The sequence below is a fragment of the Moschus berezovskii genome, chromosome 7 (assembly GCF_049115385.1).
Source record: "Moschus berezovskii isolate FMDL1 chromosome 7, NW_MosBer_1.0, whole genome shotgun sequence".
NCBI classification, from domain to species: Eukaryota; Metazoa; Chordata; class Mammalia; order Artiodactyla; family Moschidae; genus Moschus; species Moschus berezovskii.
The window spans coordinates 52,631,924-52,646,719 of record NC_142466.1 but is presented as its reverse complement, the minus strand read 5'-3'; the positions used below and the strand labels follow the sequence as shown (position 1 = coordinate 52,646,719).

The following is a 14,796-nucleotide window of genomic DNA, read 5'->3' as shown; positions in this document are numbered from 1 at the left end:
TGCAGAGCCTGAGCCAGGCCTGCTGATGGAGTGTGAGGAAAGGCGAGGGGACGAGCCACGAGAGGGCTGTGCAGGACCGCCCTTTCCAAACAGGAAAGTCGGCATCCCTGCCCCTACCCACCACATGGCATGAGCACCAGCCACCCACTCCTTTGCAAACCCAACTGCTCCTCCAGTCACAAAGCCAGGGATTCCTAACACCCATCTCTCCACATGATAAAGTCAGCAGAGGAAGATAATTTAAAACAGAGGTGGGGCCCCTCCTTCCCTTCAGCCGCCTTCTCCAGTTGTCCCTAGAATTTCTGGCGAGGCCACGGGGCTTCAAGCTGTTTCAGCACCATCCCTTTCCCAAAGCTCAACAGGCCTTGGCAGCTCCCGCCAGGCCAGGGCCACAGCCCCACGATGGTTTCAAACTGCAGAGCCTGCCCGGAGATGGCCAGGTCAGTGCCATTGACTGAGATAAATTTTCCTCCTGCCACAGTGAAACAAGCTGTCTTTCTCATATTGAACAGAGAGACCTTATCTACTTAAAGAAAATTGCCTCTGATGGCCTTGGCTCCTTAAAAGGGGCTGTTTTTCTGCTAGAGAGTATTCATTGAGCTGCAGTAAATGGCCTGCCTTTAAGAAGTTAGGAGTCAGAGACAATTCTCCAGGGAAGCAGAGTTCTCACGGCTGTAGCCTCAGACAGGAGGAGACGCTTACATGTTTGTACCAACTTTTACTTGTCTGGGTCTCAGCCCCAGAGACAGGTTGCTGAGAAGACAGCTTGAAGCACCTGTCCTGGCCATTCTCTCCACTTTTCCTGTGAAACTGAGACCAAACTTGCAAACTGGGAGAAGGTTCTTGTAAAGCTCCAACAGAGTTACATTTAGAATATTGTTTCATGTGTCCTGCAGGCCTGCAAAAAGATGGCATTAGCTCTGCTTACCAGACATGAGGTCCCACAGCCACCTCTCCCAGGCTTGGTGCTCCTAAAGGAGGACTTTGTCTCCCTTGGGGCTCCTTTGGGTCTGTAGGGGAGACAATGAAGGGGAAGAAGGAAGAAGCAAGAGTGGACCTGGAAATCTTGCAGCTTTGCTTCCAAGGCCCAGGATAGAAGAGGAGAGCATGGGCTCCAGAGCTGGGAGACCTGGATGTGAATCCCACCTCCATGCATGGGCTGTGCAGCTGCTCAGTTTCTATAGAACAGGCTGCCGTGTGGCTCAGGAGGACCCAGCAGAGATGAGAGTACTCTGAGCTGTTGGCCTGGTGCATCCACTCACGATGGTCGGGAAGTCCACTGACTATGTTCTCAGACACTTTTTACACGAGCCTCTGACGCCCACAGCGATGCTTGGCAGGAGGCAGTGTGGTGGTCCTTGGCATGACATGTGATGTCACCAGACTCTCAGAGTGAGAAATGTTAAGCACTATTTCTTTCCCCCAAGCCAACCACACAGAAAGTTCTGATATCACTGTAAGTTAACTGCTTTCAGCAAAAATGACCAAAGATAGGGAAAGGAGGAATGGAGGTGAGAGTTGTGTGTTTGAAACGTTGCCCTGGAGCATGTTGTTTTGTGGGTTTTCTACGCACTGGAATTTGAGAGAGCAGCAGTACCAGGGTTGGGCAGGAGGAAGGCACTGGAATTAAACTGCCAGGATTCTCAGCCTCCAGATCCACCCCAACGTAAGCTCTCAACCTCCTTTTCCTCATCTCCCCAATGTGAACAAGGAAACAATACGCAAAACAGATCCACAGTTTTAAAGTCTAAGAGCTCTGAGAAACAAAAGAGATTTTTGTACTCATTTGGCTGATAAGCTTCCTCTGAGAAGTGATGAGACACTTTATAGGATTTGTCCAGCTTACTATGAATCTCACACATTTTGTTGCAGGAATATTACTGAGTGTGTTCAGGCCCTTCTCCAAGCTCTAGTGAGGCTTTTACACAACGTATGATGTATGCACTCTGTTACCTTTCTAAAATTTGAACATTTCTGAATTCTGAAACACCGCCCTCAGCACTTAGGATGAAGGCTTGTGGACCAGTCATACTTACATCATAGACTTGACGTGAATTTATGTGATGATGTTTATATGAGATGTGATGTGGCACAGGCTTGGTTGCTGCTGCCTCTCCCAAGTTGTGATGTTGATTAATTAATGCAGGGAAAGGTTATCAAATTCCAGTGCAGGAGAAAGATCAACAGAAGCAGAGTTCCTGTCCTGTGAGCTGTGTGACCCAGAACAGGTTCCTCTGTATCTCTGGGCCTCTTAGCCTCCTCACCTAGAAAATGCGGGGTTGGATTCGATCAGGGTTCTCAGTTCTGTTGGACACAACAATTCTTTCACATAGCAAATATTTTATACTGTCCCGCTCATAGACAATATGAATGAAATTCATAGATCATATAATCTCCTTTTCTGAAAAAGTTTTCACAAAATAACCAAAGTATTGCATAATACCTTGTATTATAATGTATAATGTATTATTATGTATCATAATACATAATGTATTACATCGTATAAATGTAATACAAAGAAATAAAAGGAAAGCTAAAATAAGGTTGCTGATAGCTAAAATAAAATAGTTGATAGACACATGCACGCGCACACACATGCACACGTGAAGAACCTCCACACTCCACAGCCAGTGTGCGCAATGACAACCCACATCTCACAAACAGCGCTGATGCTGAGGATTGTCTAAAGTCATGAAGCTTACTCATGGTAAAGTGCTGGATGAAACATCTTTTCTCAAGTCACATAGTAGTCATATTCCTGGAACATTCACTGTGTTTTAGAGCCATGCAATAAGTCTTGTGGTTTTATATAAATTAGAGTTGAGTCCTAGAGTCAGGTAATTGAGCACAGTGTTATATGTACGTGAATGTCCAGGGGGACATCTTAAAATTGTGCAGGATGTAAAACAGCTCATCCTGGGCAAGACTGTCCTTTACACAGCAGTAAGTCCAGCATCTCTGACTCCTATCCACCGAATGCCGGGAGCTCCCTATGATCATTGTCATAGTAAACAGTGTTCCCACTAATTTTGGAAATGCCCCCTAGAAGGCACTGCTGCGCCATGGAGACCACTGGGCTAGCCAGTGCCTAGCGCCCGGCAGTCTTCAGGGACCCAGGTCATCTACCAGCAGCACTGCCCTGCTAACCCTGTCTCTCCTCTCCAGGCCCAGCTGATCGCACAGTCCATCGGGCAGGCCTTCAGCGTGGCATACCAGGAGTTCCTCAGGGCCAATGGGATTAACCCCGAAGATCTCAGCCAGAAGGAGTACAGTGACCTGCTCAACACCCAGGACATGTACAACGATGACCTCATCCACTTCTCTAAGTCGGAAAACTGCAAAGATGTAAGTGCTTCCCTGAACCCGTTCCACAGGCTGGGCCAGCTGGGCCTGCCCACCGAGGAGGTGAAGACAGGGTGCTGTGGTGGAGCGTGGTGTTCACAGGACGCTGCTGAGCACTCAGGCCCGTCTCTGGCTCCCCTCAGGTGTGGTCCAGGTTATTAAAGACCAGCTGAGGGACGTGGCCAGCGAGGCAGGGTGTCCTCTGCCCGCTGTGATCCACAGCTGACTTCTGGGATGGGTTCCAGAAGCAGACAGGACCTAAACCCTGTCTTTACAAGCTCCTGGTCTAGGAAAGGGCACATTTATAAAAGGGAGTATCTTAAATGATGATGCTGGATGCACTATTCAGAGACAGCTGTGCCTGGCAGAGTGGAGCTGGTCTCGGCTCTCTGGGGTCAGATGAGGGGTGCTTGGCTCCCCCTGGGACCGAGCTCTGCAGGAACAGCAGAAGGAAAGCAGGGCCATCTGACCTGCTCTGGGGTCTGGGTATTCTCTGAAAAGTATAGAGGAGTGTAGAGGGCTGGGCCCCAGTAACAGAAGCATGAGGTTCCACACACTCAGGAATCATCTGGGGAGCCACGGATGAGGCATTGAGGCTGGACTGTGCATATGAGAGGATGCAGGGCCTGGGTCAGAACTGGCAGGCTTGAGAGTCCAGCCAAGGTGAGGGACCTGGACTTCATGCCCAAGATGTAGGCCAGTGATCTTTTAATTCACTCATGGATTATAGGTGTCCTAGGTTCCCTGGAAGCAAAGCCTGAGATGGGAATTCTGATTCAAGGGATCTGTGGGGAGGTGGAGGCAGGGTGCATTCAGGAAACAGTGAGTGTGGGCATAAGGGTGGTGAGGATGCTGCGGAGGCATCCCTACTGGCCTCACTGGGGATGAGCGTCCTCTGATCCAGATGGAAGCACTGGGTCACACATCACAGGACTGTCTTGTCCCACCTGGAACCAAAAGAGCTGACAGGCCTGTGCCCAGCGCTCATCAGTCATTGGCAGTGAGGTCAGACGGAGGTAGCTGAGTGCGCTTGGGCTCAGAGTTCCCCAGACTGGGGGCTTCCACAGCAGAAATGCGTTGTCTTCCAGTTCTGGGGGCTGGAGGCCTGAGATCAAGGTGTCTGCAGGGTTGGTTCTTCCTCGGGGCTGGGAGGGGGAAGACCTGCCCCAGGCCTCTCGTTCGCGTGTAGGTGGTCATCTTCTCCCGGCTCTGTCTTCACTCTGGGCGTGTCTCTGTGGCCACATTTCCCCTTTTTATAAAGATGCTAATCATACTGAGCTAGGACCCACCCTAATCATTTTAACTTGATTGCTTATGAAAAGGCCTGATCTCCAAACAAGTTCCTATTTGGAGGTACTAGGAGTTAGGACTCCAACATATGAATTTGGGTGGTGGAGGGGTACACGATTCAACTCCTAGTAGGTGGTGACTGCCATGTGGCTTAGGGCAGTTCTCCAGGAAAGGGGCCAGTTGTGAGCGGCAGCAGCAGGGGGGAGGAGGACACCAGCCCATGAAGGGACTTTGTCAGGCCCCAGCAGCGCCCACTCCAGTATGTGTTTGCGCATGTGTGGATCTGTAAATGTGAAGACATAAACACACACATACTCTTCGTTGGTTGCTACAAGAAGTGTCTTACCTGACTACGGTGTGTCTGCCTTATCACACTGAACATATCTGAAACCAGCTCCCAGCTTCTCTGCCCAGCTGGGAAAAGCCACAGTAATGACGCATATCTAGGGCCAGTGTTTTTGCACTTCCAACCTTTTTCTTTTTTCTTAACTCTCTTGTTGCAGAGAAGTGTTTCTATAATGCATGTTTATTTTTAACTCAAAAATCTTAAATGTTGGAGGGAATTTATGAGGCACTGTGAAACAGGGCATCTGTGGCAGAATCCGAAAGCTATTCTGGAAACCATAAGATCCCACCGAAGCCCCCATCTACAGTCTCTTTTGCCTTTCGCTGGGGACTGCAGGAAAAACAAAACAACAGATGACACCCCTTGTGGTTGTAGTACCAAGACAGGTACAAGTGCTGAGTCTGACTTGTACAAGTCTGACTCTCTGTGACCCTGTGGACTGTATTCTGCCAGGATCCTTTGTCCATAGCATTTTCCAGGCAAGAATACTGGAGTGGTTAGCCGTTTCCTCCTCCAGGGGGTCTTCCTGATTCAGGGATCGAACCTGCATCTCTTGCATCTCCTGCACTGGCAGGTGGATTCTTTACCACTGAGCCACTGGGTAGCCCCGAGGCTGAATGGCTTTTACAGAATAAGAATTACAAAAAGAGGTACGTCCTGCATGACATCATTTCTTACCAACCCCAGATGCCGTGGAATACAGAGAGGACAGCATTCGTCTGGGTTGGAGTCATCAGGGAAGTGTCTGTCATGTTTCGTCAGGACAGGAACAGGAGAAATGCCTTGACTTCTCTCTCTATCCTGGATGGTTGCTGATTCAGCCTTTCCAAGTGTTGTGTTTCTCCTTTCAGGTCTTCATCGAGAAGCAGAAAGGGGAAATCCTAGGTGTGGTGATTGTGGAGTCTGGCTGGGGATCCATCTTGCCAACTGTGATCATAGCCAACATGATGCATGGAGGCCCGGCAGAGAAGTCAGGGAAGCTGAATATTGGGGACCAGATCATGTCCATCAATGGCACCAGCCTGGTGGGCCTGCCTCTGTCGACCTGCCAGAGCATCATTAAGGTAACCAGAGATGGGAAAAGTCCAGTGCCGTTGTAGACCCAAAATTGAACATATTCTGAGTACCAGACACTAAGAAGGACACAAATACAAAAGGCAAGGACTTGCACTTGGGCTGTTTTTGCTCTGTACAGATTCCTCCCTGAAACTGTCTTTTTAGTTATGGTTTATTTGGCTCACCTAACACCACTGACTAACACCATGCCCATTGCAGACATCACTAATCAATCACAGCACTCTCTCCCACTAACATTTGGCCTCAACAGAATTTTCCTCAGCTCAGTAATCAAGACACTCACATAGAGTCAGCTAGGTGTGCCTGAAGTGACTTCCCACCCCTATCACAAGTCAAGGAAATGCTTCAGATGCCAGAGCACTGTCCTCCACTGTGATCCAGGTGAGTGTATGCTCCCCAGAGCCTGCATAACATGATTCTCACTTGCCAAGTGGAAGGAAGGAAACTGGTACCATCTGTGTACACCTTCTGCAACTTGAACATAATTATTTCTTGTTCAACCTGAATTGATGCTGTTTCATAAGACTGAAAAGAGCTACTTAGGAAAATTGAACATGAGTATTTAAGGGGAAGAAATTAGATTTTCTTAGAAACGAAGCATGCAAGTGTAGTCTCTTGAGCACATTGGAATTTTCTGATTGCATGGCCAATAGGAACAAGAATATTTTCTCTCCACTACAATATCTGGAGACCCTAGTAGCTCTGTAGCAACCACTGTGGTACAGGCACACTGGAATCCTATGACTTTCTTTGGTTCCTTGGGGTTTCTTGAAAGACTGTAAGCTGGAACATAGCTCTGTGTGTGAGTATGAGAGAGAATAAATATGAATTCATGTAATAGTTATTCTAAGCAGAAGAAAATCACAAGAGACAATATCCTTGGCCAAGGGGCCTCGGGTGGAGGAAAGGTCAAGGTAAGTGTATAGGACAGCTTGTTTTTTCCTCTTTTAGTGTTATACAGTGATTTTTCTCTTTTTGCCTGCTTTTTAATCAATATTTTTATTGAAATATAGTTGATTTACAATGTGTTAATTTTTACAGTAAAGTGATTCAGTTATACTTATATGTACATTCTTTATTGTGTATTCTTTTCCATTATGGTTTATCATAGGATACTGAATTATAGTTCGCTGTGCTATACAGTAGGACCTGCTGTTTATCCATTCTGTATCTAAAAGCTTACATCTACTAACCCCAGCCTCCCACTTCCTCCCTCTCCCAACTCCCTCCACCTTGGCAACCACCAGTCTATCCTCTGTTTTCATGTTTCTGTGTCATAGATAGGTTTATTTCTGTCATATTTTAGAGGTACGTATAAGCGATACCATATGGTATTTGTTTCTCTCTCTGACTTACTTCACTTAGTATGATAATCTCTGGTGCCTCCATGTTGCTGCAGATGGCATTGTTTTGTTCTCTTTTGTGGCTGAGTGGAATGCTGTTGTGTATATGTGCCACATCTTCCTTATCCATTCATCTGTGCATAGACATTTAGGTTGTTTCCATGTCTCCTGTTAATAGTGCTGCTGTGAACACAGGGGTGCATGTATCTTTTTGAATTATAGTTTTGTCTGGCTGTATGCCCAGGAGTAGGATTGCTAGATCATATGGTAATTTTATTTTTAGTGTTCTGAGGAACCTCCATACTGTTTTCCACAGTGGCTGCACCAACTTATATTTTCACCAGCAGTGTAGAAGTGTTTCGTTTTCTCTACACCTTCTCAGCATTTGTTTTTTACAGACTTCTAAATGAGGGCCATCCTGACTGGAGTGAGGTGGTACCTCATTGTAGTTTTGGTTTGCATTTCTCTAATGATTAGTGATGTTGAGCATCTTTTCATGTGCCTGTTGACCATCTGTATTTCTTCTTTGGAGATATGTCTATTTAAGTTTTCTGCCCATTTTTCAGTTGGGGCTTTTTGTTGTTGTTGTTGAGTTGTGTGAACTGTTTGTATAGTTTGGAAATTAAGCCCTTCTTGGTTGCCTTCTCTGCAAATATCTTCTCCCAGTCTGACGGTTGTCTTTTCATTTTGTTTTGCCTGTTTGTTTTTAATGAAACAAACTCATAATCACACCCAGAAAGAAATAGCCCTCTTTGGCCTCATTTCTTTTTGTTATATCTTACACTTAAATTTTACCTCTTGCTTAACATACATTAAAGATAAGATTAAAGAACCTACTTTAAAACATGCATATTCATTCAGACATGTTTAACTGGGCTTTTGTTGGGCTGAGCTGAACTGTGGAGAAGCCAGAATGACAGTATGCATCTGGAGGATAATTATCATTGAAAGGATTCAGTGAACCCTCGTGGCAACATAGAGCTGAGATGCTAAGAGCATTTAGAGTAGATTGGTGGTGGTGGGATCTTGGTGGATCTTGAAGGAGGGGTGAGACCCAGGTGGATACCAGAAGGAAACTGGCCTTTGGGAATTTCTCCTGGAATTGATGGACAGTGGACTAGGTTTGTGGTAGGGAGAAAGAGGTTTGAGCCAGCCTGGGAAGGCTGACCTGATGGTGTGATCATGTGGAAAAGCCAGGGAGGGTCAGGAATAGAAAGAGAGGAGCCACCTCTGTCTTCTCACTCACACGTGCCAAGGTTCACACATGCACTTTCACACCAGAAGCAAATACCTTATTGAACACCTGTGCATGTGTGTGAACCACTGAGGGGCCCCGAGAATCAGAGATGTGTTAGACACCGTCTGCATCCCAAGGAGCTTGGCCTCGTTGGGGAGGAGTGAATGAAAGGACTGATACAAGCAGTGACTGAGTGCTGTGCACCTGGACCATTCTAGAAGGTGTGTGTTCACTTGAAAAACCCCACAGCGGCCTCCTGGAGGGTAGGTACCACTGTGCAAGCTGGGAAACAGGCATAGAGATGATACAATCATTCAGGGTCATACAGCGTGTCAGTAGTGAAGCCAGGTTGCTCGGCCAGCCTGATAGCATTCCAGCAGCATCTATGGTCAGACCCTAGGGAAGTTGTTCTCAGCTTGGGGGATCTTGACCTCTGGAGGGGACACTGGGCAGTGTCTGAAGACAGTTTGGGTCATCACCGCTAGGGAGGAGGAGATGCTGGCATCCAGTGGGTAGAGGTCAGTTGTTCGCTCAGCCGTGTCCGACTCTTTGCAACCCTATGGACTGCAGCACGCCAGGCCTCCCTGTCCATCACCAACTCCCGGAGCTTGCTCAAACTCATGTCCATTGAGTCAGTGATGCTGTCCAACCATCTCATCCTCTGTCGTCCCCTTCTCCTCCTGCCCTCAATCTGTCCCAGCATCAGGGTCTTTTCCGATGAGTCAGCTCTTTGCATCAGGTGGTCAAAGTATTGGAGCTTCAGCATCAGTCCTTGCAATGAATATTCAGGGTTGACTTCCTTTAGGATGGACTGGTTTGATCTCCTTGCTGTCCAAGGGACTCTCCTAAGGTCAGGGATGCTACCAAATGTCCTGCAATATACAGGATGATCCGCCCAACTAAGGAACACCCAGCCCAGTGTCCGTAGGTTGAGAAAGCCTGCCTTAGGAGATAGTTCAGTGTGGGAGAGAAAGGGAGGTTGGTGAGGGAAGGTGGGGGTTGATCTGTACCTGGTTTGGGGAAAGGTTTGGGGAGGAGGAGCCAGAAGAGAGGATAACTTGAGGTGGGGCTGGGGCCTGGGTGGGAATAAGCCAGGCTTCCTAAGGACTGTGGGGCTGTATACCCGAGCCTATTACACACCAGCCGGGGAGTGCCCAGCCCTTGGCACTGGCCACCTTCCTTCGTCTTCATAAAAAGTAGCCCACAAGGGAGGGCAGTGGCAAACATCCAGTTCACAGATAAGTCATCAGCTACTCAGAAGGTGCAGACATGTCCGGGACCCCCACCCCCACCCCTCGCTGCCTCTGCATGAAGGAGGCAGACGGGGTGAGGCTGTGAGACCCATGAGGCCAGCACTGCCTTCCCGTGGTGCCACTCGCGGACTGGCCTGCCGTCCAGTACATCACACAGCAAGGTGGAGACAGACTAGCACAGGATTCAGTCAGCACATTGTCTGAGCAGTTTCCTAAGGGGAAAAGGTTTGTTTGCACACGTAGCTGACCTTTGATGTCTATAAATGGAGTCTGTCTGGAATTGGAAAATTAAAAGGCCATGTGGTGATGAAAAAGATGTAACTGATGAAGATGGAAAGGAAGAAAGACAGCACCTTTGTGGCCACCCTTGGCAGAGAAGTACTTAGCAGGCAGGCCCCAGCTAGGATGGCGCTGCGGGATGCACAACCTTGTCAAATGGAAAAATGTGATTGGCCCAACCACATCCCCCTCTCCCCACTCCCACCCTGAGAATTTTCCCACTGATTTCAGCTATAATTACCAGTATGGGATGAAGATGTTTAATGGCTTATATTCTTGTTTTTATCTAAAAACATATTTCTCTTACCTGCACCTGAGCCGGAGAAGGCAATGGCAAGCCACTCCAGTACTATTGCCTAGAAAATCCCATGGATAGAGGAGCCTGGTAGGCTGCAGTCCATGGGGTCGCTAAGGGTCGGACATGACTGAGCGACTTCACTTTCACTTTTCACTTTCATGCATTGGAGAAGGAAATGGCAACCCACTCCAGTGTTCTTGCCTGGAGAATCCCAGGGACGGGGGAGCCTGGTGGGCTTCTGTCTATGGGGTCACCAGAGTCGGACACGACTGAAGTGACTTAGCAGTAGCAGCACCTGAGCAGATGCTCACACTGCCCCACCGACCTTCTAGGCCACTGCAAGGGACCATTCTGGGCTTCTTCAAGGCTTCGCATTAGTATTACTTGTTTCAGTGCTGTGTCTGTGTTCCTTGCGATGAATTCAATGAGCAGCTCTCATCCTGGTAAATCAGTGCTTTGCGTTGATATTGTTAAAGTGCAGGTTCTGAAACACCGGGTCTGGGATAGGATTCTGCATTTTCAGTAAACTCCTGGGTGATGACTTGGCCAGCCTTGGACTTTGAGAAACAAGAGTCTAAAGCCGAGCGTTCTGCTTCATGTCACTGTAATGCATGTTGGCCTTTTCTCTCCCTGGTTACAGCGAACAGAGTACATTTCTAGACTAGATTACAGGTATTGAATTGTTTTCATTACTTTCTTCCCTAGCTCTTATTTTTCCTGTCATAATTCCTAAAGCATAATTAGTGGTAGGCAAAGCGTGTTAGCAGACCACCTGTTCACACCCTCACCTCCACGGTCCTGCCCCTCAGATTTGTTTTCTTTTTGAAAGTAGAACTGCTTTCTTACCTTCAACAGGATCGCCACAGGTCTGCTTTCCTGTTGCTATGGAGACCATTCTGACTTTGCTCTTTTCCCGTCCCCTCTTCCCTGCTCTTACCCTCCCACTATGTTTCTTAATTTGCTGCCCCATTCCACTGTTGTCATGGGGATGAAATGACCATTTATTTAAATTGGCACCTCCAGTAAAAGGGCAGCTGAGAAATGCACCTTAGTGGAACCCAACTTGGAGCATAGATGAGGAACAGCAGAGCACGTGCCTGCGTGGTCTGCCTGTTTCAGTTGCTGTCTCTCTGAGCTTCATCTTGCAGCAGGTATCCCAAGGCTAGATCAAGGGACACATCAGCATCTTAAAATCAGTTCACAAAAAAAGAAAGAGCCTACTGGACCTACGTGAACTTTTTAGGTAACATGGAGAACCCAGAGTCCTTCTCTTGCTTTTCAGGAGCTCTCCAAGGTTTTCCTGTACTTCACAGGCACACTTGAACCACCCCAGTGATTCGTAGGGTTAAACACTTAAAGCAGGTAGCTTTGTCTGGAGGGTTGTTTCTGAGTGTGCTCTTCGTTTTCAGCGTTCTTTGCTCTGGTCTCTGGGAGGTGTGACAAGGAGACAGAGGGAGGGGACTCTGGCCGCCCTGTTTTCAGCATTCTTTGCTCTTGTTTTCCACACCCTCCTGGTCTCAGGGTGGGGGTCGGGGGTTGTGATTAGGAGACAGAGGGAGGGGACTCTGGCTGCCCTGCCTGTGCCCACAGCCCTCCCCTGAGCTCCCCACAGCCCAGCTCCACCCACTCCCAGCGCCTCGTGTCTTGGCACGTTGCAGGTGACCCGTAAGTATTTACTGATTGGGTGAGCAAGCAGCAGCACTCGAGCGGGAGCGAGTACATGTGCAAATGGTATCTGAGCAACACCCCCAGAGGAGAGGCTGATTTGTAATGTTAGAAATAGCTGTTTCTAAGCACGATGGCTGAGATGTGGTGTTGTCAGCAGATGCATTTAGGAAAGAATAAAAATGCACGACAAGGGCCGAAATTGTCACCACTAGGGATGGAAGAGCCCTTAGTGGGTGTCAGCCTTTGTTTTGAGGACATGGAGACTGAGATAGGAGGAGGTGGACCAGAGGGCCTAAGACCCCCAGGGCTGTGGTGGTGGAAACACAGCTGGAGCCCAGGTCTGCTGCCACAGCAGAGGCCTCTTCATCAGGTCCCTCTGGTCCCACTATCGGGCAGAATTCCAGCACATGTCCCCCTGGGCACAGGTGACAGGACCGGCTGTTGTGCGGGAGGGAGGCCTGGATCTGCACAGACTGCCCTTACTCCAGCAGAATCACCTCAGCTTATTCTGTTGCTCCTGATTGAAAACCTTTCTGGAATGAGAGAAGCCTCCTAGAGCTGTTCTAGAAACCGCAGAGAGATGCAGGTGACAGCTCCAGCGATGCACACACACCACCGCAAGCCAAATCCCAGCTATAGGGAGCTCCAGTGCCACAGAAAACAGCACTCAGGACCCTGAGGATGCAGCTGGACGTGGGGAGTTAAGCTGAACCCCTCACAATGCACATGTTGAGAGGACAACCTGGAACCCCCAAAGGAAGTGGGGATCCAGGGGGCAGGAACCCTGAGGAGCTCTCTCACCCCAGGTAGGAAAGTAAAATCATGGCCCCATGCAAGGCCGGGGGCACAGGTTCGTTCTTCAGTCACTCTCCCTGGCTTCTCCGTTGAGCAGGCCTTATTCATGAATAGCACACATCATCCAGTTGTCTGTGGCGGATCATTGAGTAGAATATGCTCTCAGTTTAAATACAGACACACCTGGGATGTTGTCTTGCTGTGGGCGAACATGGGTGGGTATTGGAGCCTCCGTTTCCTCTTCTAGAAAACGGGCATAATCAGAGCTGCTGGTTTGTCACGGAGATTAAAGGCGACAGCGCCTGTGACTCTCCAGGTCGGTGCCTGGCAGCAGGCAGCGTGCACTGGCAGGTGGTTTGGCTGGTTTCATCATCAGGATGGGTTTTGATGGTCAGTGACCTTGGGGTTCTCACACCCGTGGGGGTGGCTGCTGACTGGGCACCAGGCCAGCCGGCTGTCGCCCTCCCCCGGGTGTGGCTAGTCCACGCTCTCACAGAGCACGCTGGCCACCGGTCTGAGCAGAAAACTGACATCTTAGGTCATCCCTGAGTGCAGGTGAGTTTGTTGTTCTGCAGTGGCGATTTATAGCCGTTGTTCTCAAAAGTGAATGTATCCCCAGGAAATGTGTGTCACGTCACTGGGAAGACTTGTTAACACATAGATTGTTGGGCCGCACCCCTGGAGGTTCTGATTCTGTAGGTCTGGCTGGAGGCCAGACTCGGCAGGTTTTTTTATTGAGGCAGAACTGATTTGCAATCCTGTGTTACTTTTAGGTATACAGCACAGTGGTGCAGCTGTCCAGATATATTCTTTATATACATATATATGCCTTTTTGTATTCTTTTCCCTTGTAGCTCATTTGAAAATACTGGGTTTGGTTCCCTGTGCTATACAGTAAGCCGTTGTTGGTTATCTGTTTTCTATATAGTGGTGTGTACATGTTAATCCCAGCCTCCTTATTTATCCCTCCCCAACCCTGCATTTCTAACAATAGTCGCTGATGATGCTGGGGCTGTTGTGTGGGGCCTCCACTTTGAGAACCTGTTGGCCAAGCACAAGAAAGCCAGACAACTAGAGGCCAAAAACCGCCTATCCATCCCTTACTGTAAAGCATATCTTCATCACTTAGAAGCAAAGGGAGTGTGGGTCACTCCCGCCACTCAGAGGGGCAGGTCACACTCTTGCCACGAATGCTGTTGGGGCGAAGTCATCTAACACCAGTTTCACCTCTCAGCTTGGCAGGACGCTTGTGAGGAAGGCAGAGACCTGAGCAGAGGCTCCGTCACCCCAATGCTGACCCCACTGAGCTTCGGACAAGGCAGGTGTAATGTCCATGTTTGTGTCCTCATCAATAAAAACCTGAAGCAGGAGTCCTGACCTCCCGCAGAGAGAGTGTCTGCAGACTGCTCGGAGAGTGGCAGTGGGCAGCGGCGACTGTGCAATTTACAGACTTCTATTTATAGGCCACCCTTCAGGCGGAACGAATTTGTCATTGTCCTCCGGGCCCTCTTTCTGCTTCACCTGCAAGGGGCACACGCTGGACCCATCTGTGAAGTGATGGAGGGCGTGGTGGGATGTAAGGGGGGGGCGTCTCCAGGGGCTGCTCCAGACTTGGTGAACAGAGCCCACCTCTCCCTGTCCTTCCTCCGTTGGCTGCTCCCGCCTGGAGGACAGGATGTCCACTCCCCCTGATCTCGGGTACCCTTGGCCTGCAGCGCCCTGAGGCAGGGTTTCGGTTCCCAGCCAGATATCGAGGGCAGGCTCTGGCAGGGAGAGCACTGAATCCCAGGCCCTAGACCACCTGGGACCAGTGGCACGATCCTAACCCCTCAGCTGTGCAAACAGATTTCCACGTACAGTCGGAAAGT

General features: G+C 49.0%; 1 protein-coding gene across 3 annotated transcripts in view; it reads left to right on the top strand.

Annotated features, from left to right (window-relative positions):
* The window catches only part of APBA1 (amyloid beta precursor protein binding family A member 1), a 248,520-nt gene that overhangs the window by 227,296 nt on the left and 6,428 nt on the right, over positions 1-14,796 (top strand). For all 3 annotated transcript variants that reach the window (XM_088837928.1, XM_055428364.2, XM_088837927.1), the window contains 2 exons: positions 3,166-3,345; positions 5,830-6,042. In XM_088837928.1, the coding sequence (XP_088694054.1) occupies positions 3,166-3,345; positions 5,830-6,042 (393 nt within the window). The remainder of the gene's footprint in view (positions 1-3,165; positions 3,346-5,829; positions 6,043-14,796) is intronic.